We start from the raw sequence: 23,266 nt of genomic DNA, 5'->3' as shown, positions 1-23,266 counted from the left end.
ACTGCCTTCCTTCAGCCCGTCAACAGGAGAGCCATCCATGGAACTTGTTGCGCAGGACAGAACCTCTTGTTCCCTTGGGAGACACTTGCTGGAGCAGGGTGGCCTCTGCCCTGGGTCCGAGACCACCACAGAGGCTCTCCCTAACCCCTTGAGCAGAGCAGCAGCAGTTGGATAGAACTCGGGAACCGGAGCAAAGTGGAACTAAGGGCTGCGAGGGAGGATGCTCTGGGTGTCTCAACCCAACTGAGGGCTGACTGGAGGGCTTATGCCGGAGGCCTATTTCTGGCCGAGGACTCTGATTCCAGGAGGACGAGAACTTTTTCCTTCGCTTCCCTTGACTTGCAGTGATTTGGGAGAGTGGATGACGGATGTTACAACATAGGAAGCCAGCAGAGGAGTCCAGGGGGGCCTTGAACCCATCAGCATGGGTGCCTGGATGAACAGTCGTATGAATCAACAGGGCTTGATGAGGGCCTGAGAAAGGGCCATGCTCAGAGTATTTCTACAGGGCAACAGCTCTCTTGTGGCCTAGATAGAAGCCTGGAATGGTCAGAGGGGACTCTACTGAGCCCCTGGACCACTGACCCACAAAGGGAGGGGAGAGTGAGGAAATTGGCCCCACACTGGCACAGAAAATCGCCCGACTAACCTACTCCCAAACAAGAGGCAGGTGCCGCCTCCTCTGCACTCACAAGGCCTCTTCTGGGTACAGCCCAAGGCCCTCATGCCATTAATAACTCAGTTCCTCTCTTTCCCTTCCAAGGTTCACACACACAAACACTGCCCAACGTAAGCTGGAGCTGCTCTCTGCTCTGTTTCTCAATGGGAAGAAAAGAATTTTCCAAAGACTTTCCTGCTACCCCAAATCACAGTAATTCAGTAAAACACAGGGGAAAAAAGTGTAGCATCTTAAGTCAAAAATAGGACTGGTGGTCCCTACTTTTCTCTATGCTCTTATTAAGTGCACACACATATAAGTAGGCCCTCTTGAACCATGCCCATAACTAGGATTTATTTAGGGGACACCATCTGCTTTAGAGCAGAAAGCCCCCCTCCCTGCCTGGGCCTCTCTAGGGATGGCAGCACATTTGCTTCTCTCTTGTTCTCCCCTCACTCTAAGAGGTCCCCCATGTTTAGAGAATCTTTTCGGCCCCTCATTTCCTTCTCCTCATCTACACACAGACCAAGTCCTAGTTAAAGCTTTGTATCCCAAGACCCTATGGGGAGTGAACCATGATTGAACTTTGGCTCTGAAATCTAGGACAACATAAGCTCTTAAGTCCCAAAGACACTTTTCAACAGTTGATTTGATGGGTGCAGAGGGAATATTATTAAAATGCTGGAGGTGAAATTTATCCCTGCCATTCCTTCTTCTTTGGGTAGAGCCCAAAAGAGCAAGTCCAGGGGCCACGAAACCCCAAGCAGAAACCACACAAAGAGCACCAGCAGATCTGATGTTAGCTCTGCCTGGGGGCCACAAACGATTGTGCTCAGGGACCACTCTGGGTGTAATCTGTGGGCACTATTTACAGAACTCAGCCCCTTTTCCTGCTCCTACAGGAAGCACAGCCAGGCCATACTGGGATGTCTGTCTGTGTCTATATGTGGTCACCACTGGCTTGGTGAAACTGGGGACTGGAAGATAAGTCCTTGTATTTCAGCCTTCTGAGATGCTTGGATTGCTCAAAAAAAAAAAAAAAAAAAAACACATCCCCTTGGAAACCATCTCTGCAGGGGACTTCCAGGACTGAGACCAGCCCTCCACTTTTTCTCTGCTGAGCATCCAGACTGGTTTAGGGGCCCCCAACAGCTAGCACACAATGTGACCAGAGGAAAAGGCATTTGGGGACTCCACAGAACGCAGACAGCTCAACTTTTCCCTGTCCTGTGAGCTCATCTGGGGTCTCTGGTGGGTTCTGTTTCACTTAGGCTGTTATGATCCGATGGTCAGTCACCCTCTAAGCACTGGAGCCTGCGGTCCCCGAGTCCCTCCTGCTGCCCCAATTTCAGTCAGGGCCAGGGCAAACTTTGAGTGCCTAAACAGGACGTCCACTCTCAACCATCCATTTCCATCTGCAGGAAGGCACCAAGATTCTCCTCTATCCAGAACAGGTGAAGTGCTGAGGAGGCCCCTGCATCCTGGACCTGATTGATAAGGGCTCTGGGCTAGTTAGACTGGAGAGCATTCTTGGCCCTGCCCTGCAGTCACTCTGCCCATATTGGTTTGGGCTGCTTGGTCCCTGCTTAGCATCTGGTGAGGGAAGGTACGGGACATCCTGCTTCGAGTTCTTTTCCGATCACCAGCCTGTGTCTCTGAGTTCAATGGTATAAAGTAACGTTGACTAAATTTATTGACTGGCATCAATAGTAAATGACCTAGGCAAAAGTAAACAGGAAACTCCATTCTTCTTTTTCTTCTGATCAGGAATTTTGAAACCTCAGCAGGTTCATCATTTTTAGTGAGAACATATTTTTGTCTTGGAATCCTTAAGAAGCCTACCTTGGTATCAATGATTATAAATAATCTGTATACTGGACATGAGAGTTACATGCTTAAGACATTTTCTTTTTTTTTCTTTTTTTTGCTTAAGACATTTTCATGGGCTTATTTAATGTATGATTATAACCCTATGCACTTAACCTAGTCTGTCACAGACGTTTCTTTGGTACTTTTAACAATACTTTTGAACTCGGAGGTCTCACATCCAGCAATATTCAGGGGCTAGTCCTGGCTCTGCACTCAAGAATTAAATCCTGGTGGTACCCAGCAGAACTTATGGATGCCAAGATGCACCCTGGGTCAGCCATGCTCAAGGCAAACGCCTTTTCCGCTGTGCTATTGTTCCAGCCGCACTTTTGACTGGACTTTATGGACATCTGACCACTTCCCCTTTATAGATCTTTCTCGCTATTAATCATAGATCACACTAATGAATGAAACATTACACATTTATAAGCCAAAGCTGAAAATGCCTGGGTAAAAGGGCCCAAAGACTAGCCGCTACTTTGATTCAATTTCTGTCAAACTGTCTCCACATGGCATCTCTGCCTAGGAAATAAAGGGCTGGGCTGAGGCTCCTAAGAGACCAGACTGACTTTGTGGACTCTATGGACGGACCTTCCGCACAGAAGTCTACACTGTGGAACCAGAACAGATTGCTCATGTCCACATTTCAGAGGTGCATGGTCCTACCAGGACTAGGATTGGCCTCAACTTTGGAAATTTTCCCTAGGCTAGAAGGGCAACACGGACTCAGAGGGGGACAAATGGTAACGAGCATGGACGTGGCCCACCAAAAGCTCAACTAGGCAAGGCCCAGCATACTCCAATTGTCTGTACGGCTGAGAAGTGGGTTCCTTAGGGGACCAGGTGTGGTCTGTTCCCCTCAAGAGCAACATCCGGGAGTAACAGTGCCCTTGCAACAGGGGGAGAGTGGAGAGGAAACTAGCGGAGAGATTCAAAAATAAAAGAATTTTGTTTGGTTTGGGCCACACACAGTGATGCTCAGGAGTTACTCCTGGCCCTGCGCTCAGAAATCACTCCTGGCTTGGAGGACCACATGGGACGCCGGGAGATCGAACTTCGGTCCATCCTACATCAGCCTGTGCAAGGCAAATGCCCTACTGCTGTGCCACAGCTCCGGCCCCTCAAAAAATAAAAGGATTCACAAAGTGACACAGGAAAAGCTCCATGTGCAAACAAGGCTTTCAATGAAGACATCTCGGCCGTGTGTTTGTTTTTAAGAACTAATGATCAGTACCTTTTTAAATTTTCCTTGCCGCTTTGCTGCCGACTGGCCCTGGGAGTTAGAACGAAATTCTGTGAGAAAACATGAGAGATCTACGCTGGTCGGGCCACCACCTCCGCCACCACTCCTGTCCCGTGTCCAGGGCTGCTGCGGAGCCACAGGGCTGCCGAGGTCACCCCGGGGAAGGCGGCAGGGCAGACGGGCGTGCTGCTCCCAGCCAGGAGCTCGGTGAGCACCGCATAGCCTGCCAGGGTCTGACAGCAGGAGACTTAGCTGACAAGCCAGGTTCTGACCGTCCAAGATGTCACAAGTCATCAAGAAGGCCCAAGATGATGCAGCTGGTCTAAATCACCTTCCCCAGACCATAGAAACAAATCCAGAAATTGCAGACCACCAGCGAGCCATCATGGCTGGCAATCACCAGGAACTGGGTCCATGGTGGGCCTGGCTTAAGGTCTGTAGATAACTTAATTTTTTTTAAAGCATCTGTCTCAAAGAGAACTGTGTTTTGGGGGTGGGACTAGCTCCCAGCTCCCCAAGGAGCTTTCACTTGGGAGAGTGACCTGTGTGACTCCTACCCCTCATGACTCTCTCCCATGCTCTTCAAACAGACCATGGAGAGTGATCCGTGAGACCCTTTCCTCCCAACTCAAAGCCACTGTGTTAGTAGGCCCTGCTGGCTAGTGGTTACAATCTGTTGCTGGGGATTTCGATGTTTCCTATCCACTGGCTTCCAAGGATAAGCACATGCGTACACATGTACAAATGCATGTACATATATAAAAATATGCCTCAAGTATGCCTAGTGTGCCTATACACTTAACGCCTATAATGCATGATGAAAAAGAGTAAAGTCAAGAAACACCAAGAAATAGCTTTCAGCTTGGCAAATAAATAACTCCGTAAGGGACGCCGGATCTAGTCACTCTGATGAGGAAACAACATTTAGATCCTCCATCATATGACAGATGGCATTAACTTTATCAGTACAGATGCTAAAAAGATATGCAAGAAATATAAGAATGAAGCCAGAGAGATGGCATAGCGGCAGGGCATCTGCCTTGCATGTGGCAGACCGAGGGAGGGACCTGGTTTGATTTCCAGCATCCCATATGGTCCCCAGCCTGCCAGGGGCAATTTCTTGAGTGCAAAGCCAGAAGTGACACCTGAAGGCCGCTGGGTGTGACCCAAAAACCAACCAATCAATTAATAAAGTTAAAAAAAAAAAAGAAGGGCCCGGAAAGATAGCACAGCGGCGTTTGCCTTGCAAGCAGCAGATCCAGGACCAAAGGTGGTTGGTTCGAATCCCGGTGTCCCATATGGTCTCCCGTGCCTGCCAGGAGCTATTTCTGAGCAAACAGCCAGGAGGAACCCCTGAGCACCGCCGGGTGTGGCCCAAAAACCAAAAAAAAAAAAAAAAAGAAATATAAGAATGATATTTCTCACTGGTACAGTTTGGCACTGATGTGCCCAAAAAGGATGTATTTATAAAAAATACTACTCTCAAAAACTGTAGTGAAATCAGGGCTAAAAAAATAAAGCAGGGCCCGGAGAGATAGCAGGACCAAAGGTGGTTGGTTCGAATCCCAGAGTCCCATATGGTCCCCCCATGCCTGTCAGGAGCTATTTCTGAGCAGACAGCCAGGAGTAACCCCTGAGCAATGCCGGGTGTGGCCCAAAAATCAAAAAAATAAATAAATAAATAAATAAATAAATAAAGCAGGTTCCTAGTGACTAACATTTTTCATTAACAACCATATATGTGTTTTTAGCAAAAAACAAAACAAAACATGATTTTAACACTGTAAAAAGAAAACAACGTGCCACCCCAACCTCAGCACTGAGTAACTGTTTGTGTGATGGGGCAAAATGCCAATCTGAGAGGTCGATATATGTGTGAAAATACTGTCGAGTAATAAATGTTCCAACTATGTTTTGTCTGTCAGCCAAGAATGTATAATTTATCACTATATTTTAAAAATGCTATGATATCAAATATCCTCTAATTTTAAAACTCAAGTCTGATGTGGGTCAACCGTTCCTTGAAGTCCAAATCTATTTAGTCACACAGGTCAGGGCAAGATGAAGGTCTGAATATTTAGGCTAAGGAAAAAAATAAAGCTGAATAAAACCCAAGGCTAGGAAATATTAAAGCCAAATATTTCAGTGGCTAGAAAAAAGAAAGCCAAATATCTGTAGGCTAGGTAAAAATGAAGCCAAATATACCCAAGGCTAGTTAAAAATAAAAGGCAAATATACTTAGGCTACGAAAAAAGAAAGCAACATTTACTATTTTGTTGGTTTATTTGGGGTCGGTTGGCAGTGCTCAGAGTGCTGCTTCAGTAAATATTCTTAAGTACAAAGAACTAGCACTAGGAACTGGAACAAAACGATCTATCTCTCCCGCCCCCGCCCCCTGGTCTTTTCTTTCACTCCTTTTACACCGTGATCCCTTAGAGAAAAATTTCTATTTTGGCAGGACATGCCCATACTCACCGCTTTCTTCCCGAGTTCAGTCTTAGACAGGGTTAAGGATCCTGCAAGGTAGCACCCGGGGCCTGCCCCCTTCGGGATTCTGGTGAGGAAATTCAGAGACAAAAAAAAAAAAGAGAGAGAGAGAGAGAGAGAACGTTTCACAAAGACCACAGTGAAGCTCGGACTCAATCCACAACATGCCAAACCAAACCGCTCACTTACTTGTCGTCGGGTAGGGAAGTGACGAAGAATGGCTGGCTGTACTTGGGCGGCAAGGTCAAACTGCTTGATTTCTTTTTTCCTAGAAGTGCAAGACTATGATTTTCGTGAATATCTAAGCTCAAGGTATTAGATAATCTATGGGAAACAATAAATGGAAGATCTTTGAGACGTTCCAAATCACTGATTTGCTCATGACGAATCTGGAGTCGAATTGTATAATCTCCTTTCTCCAATTTCAACGAGTACTGGAAAAAAACAAACAAACAAACCCCCATATACACATAAGAAGATACACGTCTGGGAAAGCAAAACTCAAGCCAAGCACAGAGAAGTCAGAGGGAGAAGATGAACATGGCAAGAGGGAGGGACGCTTGCCCCAGGAGGATACCCACAGCTGTCTTGGAGTGGTGGAAGGGAAGCCCCACACCACCCCACAACCCCTTCCTAGATGAGACTCTCGGCCTGATCAATGACTTTCTAGGTCATGAACACCATGGACAGCATATGCAAAACCTGGATTAACAAACAGATGTGCTGTGGGTCTCAAACAGACACACATGAACACAGGTGACCAAACTGTTGGTTCGAAGTACAAGGCCACATACATCCCTTCACACCCACCAGGAGAGATGGGAGTGGTGCCCAGTCACCTGACAGGAGCTGCCTGCACACAGCTTAGGGGGAAGAGAGGGGCCCAGAGGACAATCACCCAAAACTGCATACTCTGCTCAACCATACCTGAGGGCAGCTGCCTTGGACTCTACTAACTCAAACCTGAATAAGTGAGTGTTTGACTTAATCGGGGTGAAAAGTATATGATCCACAACCGACAAGGAACCTCCCAGGGGCCTGACCAAGCATAGAGCGGAAATCTTTAGCATTTAGAGAAAAATCTGAATGTTGTCAAGAGATGTTAACAATAAATTAGCGTAGCCTGTTTGCTAAGCAGATCGTGTCTGTTGATTCCAGTTTTTGTTTTTTTTGTTTTGTGGCTACAACCAGGAATCATTCCTGGTGGGCTCAGGGAACCTGAGGAGTGCCTGAGATGGAACTAGGTCAGTTGCATGCAATGCAAGAGCCCACTCCGGTATACTTTTCACCCCATTTCTGTTAACTCTGAATCCAGACCTGGTGCGGGTAGGCATCACCGGAACCCATCTGTCTTTTGTTCTGGTCGAAGATAATCCAGAGCTGGCTGTCAAATTCCGACTCGTACAATAACTCACAAAGCAGCGGGCAGCTTGGAGTCACTTCCCCGCTCTTGGGCTGCGAACAGACAAGAAAGATGGACCTGACAATTGGCACCATTTCTTCTATTTAAAATGCACAGTGTAGTTGAGGAGTCATTTCTGTTAGATAGTCCCTTGTGGAAACTACTTTCAAAATGCAGGACACACACTATATTTTGTATTAAGAAAAGATACTTCTTTGATAAATGTACAAAATCTAGCTGACTGTATTCACTAATAAAGCAATACATAGTCTTTAAGACTTCTGATTATTTCAGAAAACTAAAATCATTTTTTATATTAAAAGTCAAATTCAATGTAAATTTTGGTGAAATTCTTGTTTGCTTGCTTTTTTGGGTCCCATTTGGCTGTAAGCAGAGCTTACTCTTGGATCTATGTTTAGGGCTCACTCCTGGCAGTGCTCAGGGGACCATCCAGGAAGTTGGGAATTGAACTTGGGTCAGTTATGTACAAAGCAAGTGCCCTCCCTGCCTGCTATACTATCACTCCGACCCTTGACTTTAGGAGAAATCTTACAGATCACATATAAACTCTGTGACCCAGCATTCAGCTTTGTCGTTCTACTCTTAGCCTGGGAGATACTGTGGTGTCTGACTGCCCCAACGCCTGTTTCATGGAGAGGGACAGGCCCCATACTGGAATGAGAGGGTGTCTGGGCATGAGCAGGCATCTGGGACAAGCAGGGTAAGGAGAACGCTTAGCTGATACTCCCTACAACAAACATGGGCCATCCAAGGCCAAGGCAGCATGAAACCAGAATCCGTGACTGCAGAACAACTGGTCCATAGAACATTGCAAACCACAATTTCTCAGAGAAGGATCCCAAATTGCACTTGTCTACAATATACACCCATCTACACATCTATTCATGCGTGTGAGTGACTTCATTTTATATATGTATATGATCTGCCTTTTAAAATCCTTTTTGATTTTATAACTCAAAATCAAATCTTACAAGTTCATCTAAACTAAACCTCCATCCTTCTGTAGAAATCTTTATTTCTTCTGACTGGATTTTTGTGTGTGAAACCTGACCGTTGACGGGTAGTCCATAGACTTATGGTGCCTATGATAGAGGGAAATAAGACATCTCTCTTTCCTTAGATCCTCTTACCTGATGGAAGTTGTATGTCAGAATCATCTCATAAAGTTGACGGTTATTTGGCAAAACATCTCTTGATCCTAAAGGTTTTGTTTTTGCACTCAGTGGGCTGAAATGAGACCATCGCAAAACCCGTTATGACTGACAAGTTTATCTTCAGAGGCAAAATGACAGGCAAGGCCTGTGACCTGTCCCAGTGAGGAGGAGCGATCCCTCTCACCCTAACACACCTGAACACACCAGGCAGTGCTCAGGTCTTACTCCTGGCTCTGAGATCAGAGATCACTCCTGGCAGGCTTGAGGAACGGGGGAGGGGGGGAGACGGACGGGACGACACAACCATATGGGAAGCCGGGAAACGAACCGGGATCCGTCCAGGGTCGGCTGCGTGCAAGGCAAATGCCCTACCACTGTGCTACAACTCCGGCCCAGACACTGCATTCTGAGACATCAGTTCTCCCCAGCCTCCAGGCCACGGGCAAATACCACCCCCACCCGGCCACACACAGCAACTGCAGCCCCAGATAGGCAACCGTACCGCAGGGTCTGGACCCAGCTCTTGAGGGTGATGCAGGGAGCCAGATCTTCGTACTTCAGAGAGGACTGGACATCAAAACGGTTGATTCCCTCCGACGCATGCTACAAGGGTATTGGATCCATTAGCCTCTCAGGCTTCGTTAAAAACAGAAGATCTTATTTATTTATTTATTTATTTATTTATTTATTTATTTATTGACTTTTTTTTTGAGCCACACTTGGCGACCTCCTGGCTCTGCACTCAGAAATTGCTCCTGGCAAGCTCAGAGGACCATATGGGATGCCAGGAATCAAACTGGGTCTGTCCCGGGTTGGCTGCAATGCAAGGCAAACGCCCTTACATTGTGCTATCTCTCTAGCCCAAAACTCAGAAGATTTTAAATGATATCTCTCCCTCCCCTCCCTTCACTCCCTCCCTCCCCCCTCTCTGTTTAGATACCTATGAACAGCTACACACATCTTCAGAACCACAGGTAATTACCCATTACCACAGGTAAAATTACCACAGGTAATTTTCCCATTCACGTTAAAGTCTGAGCTACCTTGTTAGCATCACAAGAAAGTGTCATTATTAAAAATGCGTAGGGCCGGAGAAAACGTCTCAAAGGTAGAAGACGGGCTGGAGTGATACTATAGCAGGGAGGGTGTTTGCCTTGTACATGGCCAACACGGGTTCGAGTCACAGCATCTCATAGGGTCCCCTGGGCCTTCCAGGAGCAATTTCTGAGCACAGAGCCAGGAGTAACCTGAGCACCATGGCCCAAAACCAGAAACAAAAACAAACCTCAAAGTGTTAAGAGTACAGGTTCTGTTTATAAATCTTAGTTGACAGATCCCACCTCTGAAAGCAAAGAGAAGAGAGGAGAAGCCGTGGACTCACAATGTTCAACTGTGGAGCCGAGCACACAATGCCGTGGAAGGAGATGGTGTAGTCTATATTCACGTCGCTCAGACTGGCCCACCAGCGGGCAATGCAAAACTCAATCGCCTTCCCGCCCTTTGAGGAAACAGTGCAAGGAAATTAATGATGTGCTCATTTTCCTTGTGGTCTTTTACTCAGAAGCCTACACTGCTGGTCCTAGAAGATCTGAGGTAGCTTTGGAAAACACAAATGATTCTGAGGAAAACAAATGGATGGTATCGAAGAATAACCCGGTGAGAGAGCACCTGCCTGGCATGTGGGCATTACGGGTTTGATACCTGGCACGGTATAAGGCACCGTCAGGAGTGATCCCTGAGTACAGAGCCAGGAGTTTATAAATTTCAGCACTTTTTGGGTGTGGCCCAAAAAGTCAAACCGAGCCGAACACAAAAAACCCAAAGTAAACATCCAGACCCAGAAGAAAAATAGGAATAATTATCATTACAACAGGAGCTCTGTAAGGTATATTTCTGCCCACAGTTAAGAACTGCCTGGTAATTAAACAAAAAGTCAATCATGTTCACTTCTATTAATAATCCAATTTATTTATTTTGGTTTTGGGGCCACAGCAAGTGGTGCTTAAGTCAGGGTTGCCTGGTAGGTGGTGCTTGGGGGAACCAGGTGGCATGCCAGGGATTGAACCCAGGTGGCCAAGTGCCCCACTCACTGTACCACTGCTCTGGCCCCCTATCCACCCTATTTCAGAAATTAAAATTCAATCTGTTCTCGACACACACTCAGCTTTCAATGAATTTTTCTAGTTACCAGTGTACACTGCAAAGTCTAGGTTCAGAAAACATGCAGCTGCAATGCTTTCCGAAGGCCAACAATGAAACCCAAACACTTATATTAAAATCCCAAATCCCCAACCCTCAGGCAGTCCTGAGGCTTGCAAAGTGCTGGTTCCGACTTACTAGGACAGGAAAGGCCTCAGTGAGTGTGCCCTTTTCCGGGAGGGAGCAGAACTTATAGAATTCATGGCTCCGATACGCTCGCTGCTTCACCAGCTGAACCGCATGCAGGACAAACTTGGCAGACACATCGGAGGAACACGAGCTCACGGTGACCTCTGCAAACACCAACGAGAGGTGAGTAGACACAAATGCTTGGAATGCCGGCCTGGTTGGTATGTGTGTATATATATGTACACACACACACACACACACACACACACACACACACACACACACACACACACACACACACACACACACACACACCCCTACTCACCCCACCCATAGCATTCTTTAAAAGCAATCAGCAGCAGATTTGCTAGAGGAGGTGAGCAGGTGGAGTTATGCTGCCAACATCAGGAAAGGCTCAGATAACCCCCCAAATTATTCCCTGGGGTGCTTTTTGCCAATTCCTCCCTCCTTTTCCACTCATGTTAAAGACCAGGCAAGTTGTTTTGCTAAGAAGTTTGCACTCTATACAGTGCTCTTTGTCATGTTTGTTATCACACTCAAAAGCCATGAGCCATCCTGCCGGTCACTATAATATCACTGGCGATACTTCCCAATCTCACCCTGTTTTATGGCCCAGGAAAGTATGTTCTAGAACAGTATGGCCAGCAAGAGGAGGAAGAGGCCAGGCAAGGGTTGATCCTCAACTTCACAGGATCAGGGTTCTGTGTCTTGGTTCTGCCATCAAGCAAAGGCTGGCCTCGAGTCTGCTCTGCCTCTACCCCGACCTGCCCTAGTGTGGTAGATGCTTTGGCGGGGCAGACAGACACCACAGGGAGGCTGTTGGGATGGCCTGTGCACATAGTCAGAGGTCTGATCCCCAGCACGCTGGACATATAGGGCCCATTCCTGAGGGAAGAGTGCATAGGACCCCAGAACTCACTCTCACCAACCAGCTCACATTTCCCCTCTGGTACTTGGCTGAGTGGAGACTGCTCAGTGCTCAATGCTCCAAGAGACCCATTTCCACCCATTGCATGAAGGGGCCGGAGAGATAGCATGGAGGTAAGGTGTTTGCCTTTCATGCAGAAAGTCATTGGTTCAAATCCTGGCGTCCCATATGGTCCCCCGTGCCTGCCAGGGGCTATTTCTGAGCAGATAGCCAGGAGTAACCCCTGAGCACCGCCGGGTGTGGCCCAAAAATCAAAAAAAAAAGAAAAAAAAGAAAAAAAAGAAAAAAAAAAAGTCCACCCATTGCATGAAAGTAGAAACCATTTACTTCCGGTGCCAACTTAAAAAAAAAACAATCAGCAAAACAAAATGTCAAGACCCTCACACAGGGCCAGGCTTATTTATCATTAAAAAAAGTGACTGGACTGGACACAGTGCTAACAAGCACATACATATATATTCTTATTGCTCATCCGTGCAGGATTTATCCAAGTCTAATATTAATGAGAAGATGCCAAGAGCCCAGAGGGGACCCGATGGCCCGAGCTGTGCCACAAAGCAAGTCTGATGAGCACGAGGACATTCTGACACATTCTGTACATCAATCGGTATCTCAAGACAGCCTCGGTGATCTAGAAAGCCAAGCTAAAAGCAGTCCAGTTCTTGACAAGGTTTGAAAACTGCCATTCTCCTGCAGCAGAGTGTCCTGAGGTACATAGTGCAGACAAATGATTGTGTGAGAAGTGGGAATATGGGGACACTAAGGAACGAGCGAGCAAGGAGACGCATCTTAGACAGACGGTCTCTGACTTACCGGCCCAGGTAGCACCCTCGGGGACCTCAATGAAATGCCGTCGGAGCTGCCCAGGTTTAAAATGTGCATCTGTGAAGGCGAGGTCGTAGTGCGATGCCTCACTGACTCTGGAAAGGACCGACATGTCACTCTGTCAACACGCCTGGAGCCACATTAAAATGGTCTATATCTATTCATTGTCCTTTTTTTGGATTGTGGGCCACATCTGGAGGCGTTCAGGAGTTAGTCCTGGCTCTGTGCTCAGAACTCATTCCTCACAAGCCTAGGGACCAAATGGGATGCCGGAGATAGAGCCCAGGTCAGCCACATGCAAAGCAAATGCCCTCCTGCTGTGCCACCGGTCTTGCCCTCAGTATAGGTGATTTTTATACTTTTTCTTATCTAAGATTTATCCATCAGACACATTTTTTTTTCTCACATTAAAGGAACATTCTGTGCTTCTCAATGAACAGACTCTAGGCCTTAAGGAAGGCCTCAAGGGCCGGAGAGATAGCATGGAGGTAAGGCGTTTGCTTTTCATACAGAAGGTTATCGGTTTGAATCCCGGCATCCCATATGGTCTCCCGAGCCTGCCAGGAGCGATTTCTGAATGTGAAGCCAGGAGTAATCCCTGAGTGCTGCTGGATGTGACCCAAAACCAAAAAAAAAGAAGCCCTCAAACATTCAGAACAGAGCTAATATTTCAGATCTTGGTGTTGCTCTTACAAGCTGAGAGTGGCAGTGAATTCACTCTCCTCTTTAGAACAGCAAAAGTTCTGGTGGCCCACGAAGCCACACTCAACCCTGAAGCTGCAGTGTTCCCTGAATACAAACAGGTGGGGTGCTAGTATAATAGTCAGACCCCAGAATGCACCTGTGAGCCTGAGTACCTGAGCACTACAATGCTTTCGGCATGCTTAAGTGCACACATATGCATTTACAAGCACACATGTTCCCATGTATGACAGCACAGAGAAAAACAATTTTCTCATGGCATCCGAGTCAGAAATCAATAAAGCGGACAGTCTGCTGTGTCGGTGTCTACCTTAGAATCGTCAAGTAAACACAAAAGACCGAATCTGGCAAGGTGGCAAACGTGGTGCACCCAAAACCTGCCCTGAACATTGCATTGCCACTTGGGGCCGGAACTGGCCACCGGGCAAAGTCTCCCAGCAGGCATGTGGCAACATATCTGGCCCCGCAATCAGACCCCAGCTGAGTGGGAGGATGCAAGCCCGGAAGTCCACGGTGGCTCGTCCACAGACATGGTTACTGTAGCGCCTGCAAGTAGCCCAGACCGCACAGGGCACAGAGCAGCTGGTGGAGTTTGTCACTTACTTTGCTGCAATTACCGCTGTGATGGGGACTCTGAAGAGGGGCCCGGCGCTGGGGGCTGCAATGTCATAGCCGCACACCTGGGGGAAAGTCTCGGCATCAACAAATACAGGTTTTTAAAAGCAAAATCTAGTCCTAGGAAAATTTCAAGGTTAAGATTCTAATCACACAATAGCACACGGGGAGGGTGCTAGCCTTGCACGTGGCCAACACGGGTTTGATCCCCAGTATCTGCACAAGGTATTGCCAGGAGTAAGCCCTGAGCACCATGGGTGCAGAACCTAAAATAAACAGGTTCTCATCACTGACAACAAGTTTCTAACGTAAGGATTTATAGGACATGGGGAACAGCTAAAATGACTGTAGGAAGACCACCGAATCAGACTAATGTGGCGCTACTGAAAGCAAAACATCTGCAACATCTCTGAGACACACAGCCGAATTGATGAGACGGTGGTACCTCCGTGTAATGCAAGCCTTCCCGCAGGCCTCGGGGGTCTACGCGGATGTTGATGTGTCTACACTGGTTCATGAGCTCCAGGTGGCCGGGGCACTGAACCCAAGATGAATTCGAAGTCAGAGCTAAATGAAGCTGAAGGGATATTTTATCAGCATTCTCTGGCAACAAAAAGGAGCAAAAAGAAAAAAAAAGGAAAGAAAGAAAACATCAGTGATTCTTTTTTCTTCTTCCACTGAAATGAAGCAACCAAGGGTGGTTGGTCAAAGACACACAGTAAGGGTCTCCCACACAGATCATTGGCGGCCCAGGACACGCGTTCAGTCCAGGGGGCTGGTAAAACTGCCCACTCCACCCAGCATTAGTAAAACCACAAAGAATTAGGGAGTGTCCCCCCAGCGCAAGCAGATGCCAAGCAAGACCGAGACCAAGGAAAGCTGCATCTCGGAGTCAAGTCTCATGAGATCAGTACTCAAGATTTCCACCGCTCCTGTTTTTCAGGGAAACCCACTCTAATACTCCAGGAGTGAGAGCAGGACAGAAGCAACTGGAAGGGCAGATAGGCAGCGCAGCAGACAAGGTCTAAACCGGGCATGCAGCCGTCCTATTTGGGTTTGAATCCAGAGCATCCTTGAGCCCTGGCACTGAACCGCTGGCCCAGATGGCTGGAAACTGAGAAGTCCCCCACCCCAGGGCCTCCCGAACAACCCCTGGAAAGCTCCTATCCAGCATCACCTAAATGGATCTGATCCTCAAAGTTCCCCCTTTCCTCACAGAACTGAATCAACCCTGTGCTGGGATCCCCAGGGGCCACCTCCCCCCATAAATCTGTAAGGTCTGCAAGTGACACCGAGTCCCTAGTCCACTGTGGCACCAAAGAACCTGCCTTTCCCTGCAACCCCTTGGCGTCTCGAAGGCTGATGCAAACCTTAAACCTTTGTGCCAAGCGAGTCGATGCCCAAGGGGCTCTCACCGGTATTCTCAGGGAATACGGGCTCAATGCCAACGCCGTGGTCTGAAGGTGCAGCCACCTGGACTGGGTCCCGGAGGTAGATGCCACGGTTGGTGCCCACTGTGACGGTGAAGCCGAGTTTGTTGGCAAAGGATGTGTTCTGGACGAGGTAGTCATAAGCTTTGTCAACCTAAGGATGGACCAGGGTGGATGAGGCCTGGGTCAAGGCAGGCCTGAATAGCAGGCTTCGAGACCCACTGCCCCAGTTCCTGCCTGCCAGCTGAGGGGTGGCGCCAGCTCTCCCGACCCACATGACCCCCTCATTGGCCTGCCCACCCTCCCTCTGCTTGCACTGTTACCCCAAGTGGGCAGTCAGGGGCCACCCAGCAATCAGGATGCTGCCCAGGATGCTAGGTCTTGGCTGTCCGGCCGCTGCTGCTGTGTTCTCTTCCCTGCTCTGTGCATGCACAATCTCTGGGCTGGTCTAAGTTGGCCTGTTTCTGCGCCTAACACCAGCTTAACCGCCATGCCTCCATCCCTGTCCATAGGAACTGCCCTGGCCTGGTGACAGCAACCATGAACTTTACCCAAGGTCGGACAGGAGCTCTCCTACAGCACCAGCCCAGAGTGCAGAGCTGGGGGCCCAGAGCCAGGAACTGATGGTTCATGCAGACGCAGTACCTGAATGATGCCGTGGCCCTGTGCAAACACTTCGATATTGTCGGCCTTCACAGCGGTGTTTTCCAGAGCCCGCCTAACCGAATGTACGGTGTAGTCCACGTTATTTGCCTTCAGTCCTGAGGTTTGAACACAAGAATCAGGGAGCAAGGTCAGAGCCGGCTGGGTGAGACTTGGCCTCCTCCTCACAGTCTGAGTGAACTGAACGGGCCCCATAAAACACGTAGGCAACTCCCAAACTGCATCTCTGTGACCCAGAAGCCTCAGCAGAGCCAATGCTGAAAGGAGGCACAAACAGCATATTCCTTCTTTCTTTGTTTTTTTGGGCCACACCCGACAGCACTCGGGTTACTCCTGCCTCTGCGCTTAGGAATCACAGCTGGTGATGTCTGAGGCACTCTATGGGATACCCGCTATGCTATAGCTCTGGCTCCTTTGAGATGCATTTCAACTGTTTAGATCAACACTTTCTTAGCTGACTTTATAAACAACACGTTTGGAACCAAGACTACGGGAAACTAAAATACACGGATCACCCACTTTAGAGTGTCATCTTGAGATCATTAAATTAAAAAATCCAGCCCCATTGTTAATTATTTAATGCAACATCTGGCGCTCCGAACTTTGACCTGAATCCTGAACCCAAGAAAACAGCAAGTATGGTAAAATTTCTGCTTTTCAGTTTCATTTTGGCTCTTTTCGGGTGCACTGAGCCCAAAACCCTGGGCCACGTGCAACAATGTTCAAATATGGCCATGACCCCTTCTAGGGGCAAAAGGGCAACTGAAAGAAGAAAGATGAAAGCTTACATCACCTCCAGCCTAGGCCCAGGCCCAAAACTGAAACTTTGTTACAAGAAACAAAAACCTCGGCCTGTACAAAAACTAATTAAAAGCTTAAATTGGAAACGCAGGAGAAAAAACACTGTATTTAAAGTGGACTGATTTTCTGAAAATAACCTGCGGCTTGAATTTGGTTTTCGACTTTAAAAATTTCGAACTGAACTTTTAGTTTAAATAACTTTGAACTTTGAACATCCAAAAGCGCCCTGTGAGGTGTGGCCGAAAACTGGCTTGCTAAGTGCTGCCCGGAGGAAAAAAGCGGCGAAAAGCTCCTATCAGCCCAAAAGCAGAAACGCCTCGGCTCAGCTCAGCTCAGCTTTTGCTCCGCGGCAAGCCTGAAATCCATCCTCCAGATCACTAAGGTAAAACAGCAGGAGCAAACCGGCAGCGGGCAGCGGAACCTGCAACCTCATGGTCAACAAAATCGTCTGCGGGGCCTCAAACCATGAAAGGAAGCCACGTGGTGAAATTAGCGTGGAACAAACCAGCAAGTTTACAGAAGCCACGTGGTGAAATCAGCGTAAAACAAATTAATCATTTAAACTATGATTTTAGGTGTAGGAACTAAGCGGATAGTCATATATTTCACTCATAGTTGGTAATGGAATAAGTTTTAATTAGTTAGTGGTTAAAAAATAAAAAAAGGGAGGTAATACAGTTTAACATCTAATTTCTAACCACCTGCATCTTTGTCTTAGTCATTTTCTTTATGATTTAAATGTGTATTGTTGTCTTTCAAAGTTAATATTTTCAATTGCAAAATGTTTTACTGTGTATTTTAATGCACTTAGCCTGTTTTTAAAATGTATGTTATGCATGTATGCTGCAGTACTTGTGTATAAAAAAGGTATAGGAACAATAAAGTTCCCCCAATATAGTTTAAAAGTATAGGAACATGAAAGTTCCAAAATAGTGCTTGGTAAAAAGCATTAATAGAGTTTTAGGTTACAGGTGTAAAGTATATTTTGCAAAAATATGTTTTTGAAAAGGGCTGGTATATTCATTTTCACTCTATTACGTTGGTGCATAAAAATATTAAGAAAAGGAGGAAATGTGGGTGTACCTATTTTAAACCCTGAGACCCACCCATTTCTGGGAGGGGTCTGGGAAATGTTAAATAAGGCTTGAACCAAGGGAATTCGGCCCTTTTGGCTTTTTGCCTTTTTGGCTCCTTGCCCTTTCTGCGCTGCTGTGCGCTCTGGCTTCTGGGTTTCTGTGTTCTGGTCTTTGACCAGCATGGAGCCCAAAGGGAAGATGGCTAACAGGAAATAAGATGCAGGGCTAGCAAAATATTGCTGTGCTTGAAAGGTTATAAATAGGCCACACACACGTGATGGCTAGGGCTTGAATAAAGTTGTTGCTTCTTAACGCCTAACTGTGAGTGAGTAATTTCACCTGGGCCTGAAACTCGCCGACTGCATGAAGGTTGCAGAGCCACGTGAACTGAAATGGCACGGAGAGAAATCCACCGCCATCCAGCCCCATCGTTAATTATTTAATGCAACAATTAAATTAAAAAAGATAAAAAGACAGGGGCAGGGAAGGTGGCGCTAGAGATAAGGTGTCTGCCTTGTAAGCGCTACCAAGGAACGGACCGCGGTTCGATCCCCCGGCGTCCCATATGGTCCCCCCAAGCCAGGGGCGATTTCTGAGCACATAGCCAGGAGTAACCCCTGAGCGTCAAACGGGTGTGGCCCAAAAACCAAAAAAAAAAAAAAAAAAAAAAAAAAAAAAAAGATAAAAAGACAGAAAGAAGGAAGGAGAGAAGGAAGAACAGACGGATGGACATTGTGCCTGAGACCCATACAGGTGCCCAGAGAGCAGAGACTGGGACAGGGGGTGTGGCTGGGCAAGGAAGGGCAGGGCAGAACAGGGCGGGGCTCCTTACCTGAAAGGACCAGGGCGATGCCGCCACACGCATTGGGGGATGACATGGACGTCCCATTCATGAGCTGTGTCCCGCGCAGGGTCCAGTTGGGGACTGAGGCGATGGCTCCCCCCGGGGCACTGATGCTCACGCCGAGTGCACCATCCGCACTGAAGGCAGAGCCACAAGGTTTGCTCACTCAGGTGGGGAGGTACCTGGCAAGCATGCCAACCTGCAGCCAGGCACCCACCAACGACAGGGACAGAGGCCCGGTGTGCGCAGGTGCCAACTACACCCTCTCCCACTGTGCATATATATGTGTGATATGAGCGCATGTGTGTGTCCGTTCACACGCGTGTCCAGTCAACTCAGAGGCATCGCATTTAGTCGCAAGGGGAACCAGCTGAGTGTCCCTCCTCCTCTCCTCTGGGTGCAGATCAGCTGGAACCCAGGGGACCCACATCACCATTTTCATTTTCTTAAAAACTTCCTTGTTTTGTTTTGAGGCCACACCCAGCAGTGCTCAAGACTCTACTTCTGGTAGGTCCATAAGGGATGTTGGGATTGAACCTGAGTCAGCAAAGCAGATGCCCTCCCTGTTGTGCTGTCACTCTGGCCCCAACACTCCATTTGAAACTATGCTCCCTGGAAGTGGTGTGATTTGTTCTAAAAACACTTGGTTATCTAAGGTTCTGCTTCAATGAGCCCCTAAATAGTACAGAAATGGAAATGAACTGCTTGACTCAGGTGGCCCCAGGTGACCTTTCCTGGAGGTGTAAGCCAGTGGGGCCTGGAATCTCCTTCACTGCCTCCTGATCAATCAGAGTTCTGTCCTCAACCCCAGCCAAGTAAAGGCCGGGGTCCCCAGAAAAGCAAATGGACAAAAAGCCACATGCCCCTGTTGGTGTACCTATCTGAGACCCTGGATTTGGGCGGAGCTACCTAAGACCCACCCATTTCTGGGAGGGGTCTTGGGAACCAGATATTAGGTGTAACCTTACCTGCAAAACCCCACCTATTCCTGGGAGGGGTCTTGGAATAGGTAGATAACCCTGAAGCCAGGGGATTGGTCTGTCTGCCTTTCTGTGCTGCTGGGGGCTCTGGCTCTGGGTCTCCGCCGGGGAGCAGCAGCGCGTGTAGGCCGCTCACTGGCAAAGCGGTGGCCACCGCGGAGCCAAGCCCCGCCTTGGCGTTGTCGCAGGCGCCACTGCGGACTGAGCGCGGCCGGGGCCGGGCCGGAGCTGGACGGGGCCCGCGAGGTGCAGGTGTGCTGCTGCGGCTGCGCGGCCGTGACAGGTATCTGCTCTAAAATGGGCCCCTTGATTGTGCTCACTGGACTGTGGCTGTTTTCCTCAGTAAATGCAGATTCGAAAGCTGTCACGACCTCTCTTACAACAAAGTGGCTTTCCACGCCATTGTTGTTAGAAGCCAGTGAGCTTTTAGCAGAAGACAGTCAAGAGAAATTTTGGAAGTTTGTAGAAGCCAGTCAAAATATTGAATCGTCTGATCATGGTACTGACTATTCCTACTATCATGCAATATTGGACACTGCATTTCAGTTTTTGTCACCTCTACAGCAGAATTTATTGAAATTTTGCCTGTCTCTTCGTTCTTACTGGGCTACAATTCAAGCCTTCCAGCAGATAGCAGCTGACGAACCTCCCCCAGAAGGATGTGCTTCTCTTATATCAGTGCATGGAAAGGATGTGCTTCTCTTATATCAGTGCATGGAAAGAAGACTTGTGATTTTGACACTCTTGAGAATCTTGTGCTTACAGCCTCTAAGAGACCCAAAAGCCAGAACGCCCAGCAGCGCAGAAAGGCAGACAGACCAATCCCCTGGCTTCAGGGTTATCTACCTATTCCAAGACCCCTCCCAGGAATAGGCGGGGTTTTGCAGGTAAGGTTACACCTAATATCTGGTTCCCAAGACCTCTCCCAGAAATGGGTGGGTCTTAGGTAGCTACACCCAAATCCCCAAATCCAGGGTCTCAGATAGGTACACCAACAGCCCCTACCCCCCATTCTTTAAGCCATGCCCTCTCTGTTCCCATTCTTCCTTTGAGTGATCCAAATTTTCTTCTTTTTTGGTAAAAGTCTTAATGATTCAGTTCTATTCTGGGGAATAAGAACACAAGACAGTATTGGGCCCCCAATTCAAGCAGTTACAATATTCTAGCACATCTTCCAACAGCTTTGCTTATTTTCATTTGTGTGCTCATGCTACCAGAAAATGGACAACACACGGAAAGGCATGATGTCTCCACATCACCTCACAGAATGACTCAGAACAACAATTTTTATATACCACGAGTCAGAAATGAAGGCATGATCCCATGAACGATTTCACCACTACCTGGACACGGTGGCACTGTATAGGACCAGTTTCAAAGCTGTGTATCTGTCGGCTAGTAGGCCTGGATTTCCAGTATGTCTGCAGCTATGCAGTTATAGATCTGGGAAAATTCCTGGGACTGGTCGGGAGTCAGAACTCCAATCACAAGTGTTAGCATGTGTGAGCCTTTTTCTAGCCCCAAATTAACTAGGCCAGCTTCTGACTGCGGTACTCAACAAAGGCCCCAGCTCTTGCCTCACGGAAATGGCCATATTCAACTTAGTTCAAAAGTCAAATCTTATTTTTTATCTGAATCACAAGTCGGAGGATTGTGGACACAAATGTAGTTTATGCGAGAGTATTTTATTTATGTTTCCTTCAACCGAGGTGGCTGTTGAAATCAGTGACAAAATTAAAAAGTGAAAGGAAACATTAAAAGTGTGGGAAACTGTTGCCACCCCCCCCCCACCTCCCCATAAAGCTGAATGCAAAGCTGGTGGGTACCCCACCCTCACTTCCTGCAGACCTACCTGGGTCCCCTGGAAGACCACGTATACTGGTTGGCGGGTAACTTCTCCCTCAGAGAATACTCGGCCACCATCATATCAGGGGAAACATAGGCTCCAACACCTGGGGGGGGGGGGGGGAATGGGGGAAGGGAGCACAGTTGACCATGAACAGAAAATAGACCCAGACAATTATCCACCAGGAGTTTTATGGGAAATAAATATGAGCTTAAAACACTAACATGTGTATGTGTGCAAAACACAAAACTGAAAAAGGCATGTATTTTTAACTATAATTTAAAAAAATTAATAAATCAGGGGCTGGAGGGATAGCACAATGGTAGAGCATTTGCTTTGCATGTGGCCAACCTGGGACAGACCTGGGTTCAATTCCTGGCATCCCATATGGTTCCCCTAAGCCTGCCTAACCCTGTCTCTTGTATGTCTGTCTATAGCTATGCAGTTAGAGCCAGAAACATTCCTGGGACTGACCTGCTATGAGTCAAGGGCTCCAATCACAAATGTTAGTGTGTGTAAACCATATTCTAGCCCCCAATTAAAAAGAAACAATCATAGATGCCATTTACTACATACAATATCCTCCTTAAAACTGTAGTGTGGGATTTTGGGGGGCTGTAGTCGTGGTGGTAGTGGTAGTTACAAGTTGGTGGATATTGCGATATAAACTAATTTCATGATTTTCCTATTATAATCGCAACTCCTCTGGATCTTCCATAACTCTGGTTGATCAGCATGTTGTTATCATGATCTGAAACAAACAACTGTGGATTGCTTCTGTCCCAAAGCTCAGAACGCAGGAGACACTTAGGAACAAGCAGGTTCCAAGTGCTTTTCTCACTGCGAAGCCTCCTTTTCTCTAGAGCGGCTCTTCCTGTGGGGCCCAGGAGAAATCTGAAGAGGAAACTTAATATAAATAAGTAGCTATACACGCACTGAGAAAATGGAAGCAGGTTTCTCTCTGCTGCCAGTACAACAAGGGAGCCTTATCTTTGCTGCCCTCTACCTTGTTCTGTTTGTCTTGTATTGTTTGTGTGTGTTTTTTTTTGAGCCACACCTGAGTGCTCTGCACTCAGGGATCACTCCTGGCAGTGCTGGGGGACCATATGGGATGCAGATGGGAGCTTGGGGCTGAACCTGGGTCAGCTGTGTGCAAGGCAAGCACCCTCCCCTGCTATATGATCTATTGCTCAGGCTCTGCCACCTGTCTTTTGAAATCCTCCTTTCCACAGCTTTCCCAAAGGCCTGACCTCAGCAATCAGTGACTGTCTCTCATTACAATCTCTGCCTCTCAAGTCTTGAGAAAACTGCAGCCCAGCAGGCCCACCACTGATGACAGTCTCTCCCGACGGGGCATTCAAGACACGAGAGAG

General features: G+C 47.7%; 1 protein-coding gene across 2 annotated transcripts in view; it reads right to left on the bottom strand.

Moving 5' to 3' along the window:
* Positions 1–23,266, bottom strand: part of TPP2 (tripeptidyl peptidase 2) — a 55,207-nt gene that overhangs the window by 7,754 nt on the left and 24,187 nt on the right. Inside the window, exons 10-24 of one of the 2 annotated variants that reach the window (XM_049778613.1) lie at positions 21,900–21,999; positions 19,056–19,204; positions 16,329–16,444; positions 15,669–15,837; positions 14,699–14,856; positions 14,242–14,318; positions 12,925–13,031; positions 11,172–11,326; positions 10,216–10,332; positions 9,337–9,437; positions 8,811–8,907; positions 7,575–7,712; positions 6,447–6,691; positions 6,246–6,324; positions 3,762–3,800 (exon numbers count right to left, since the gene is read on the bottom strand). In XM_049778613.1, the coding sequence (XP_049634570.1) occupies positions 3,762–3,800; positions 6,246–6,324; positions 6,447–6,691; positions 7,575–7,712; positions 8,811–8,907; positions 9,337–9,437; positions 10,216–10,332; positions 11,172–11,326; positions 12,925–13,031; positions 14,242–14,318; positions 14,699–14,856; positions 15,669–15,837; positions 16,329–16,444; positions 19,056–19,204; positions 21,900–21,999 (1,847 nt within the window). The remainder of the gene's footprint in view (positions 1–3,761; positions 3,801–6,245; positions 6,325–6,446; positions 6,692–7,574; positions 7,713–8,810; positions 8,908–9,336; positions 9,438–10,215; positions 10,333–11,171; positions 11,327–12,924; positions 13,032–14,241; positions 14,319–14,698; positions 14,857–15,668; positions 15,838–16,328; positions 16,445–19,055; positions 19,205–21,899; positions 22,000–23,266) is intronic. The other variant, XM_049778614.1, reaches the window with a different exon arrangement.

The sequence above is a fragment of the Suncus etruscus genome, chromosome 8 (genome assembly GCF_024139225.1).
Source record: "Suncus etruscus isolate mSunEtr1 chromosome 8, mSunEtr1.pri.cur, whole genome shotgun sequence".
NCBI lineage: Eukaryota > Metazoa > Chordata > Mammalia > Eulipotyphla > Soricidae > Suncus > Suncus etruscus.
The sequence above is the reverse complement of the archived record's forward strand: the minus strand, read 5'-3'. Positions and strand labels throughout refer to the sequence as shown.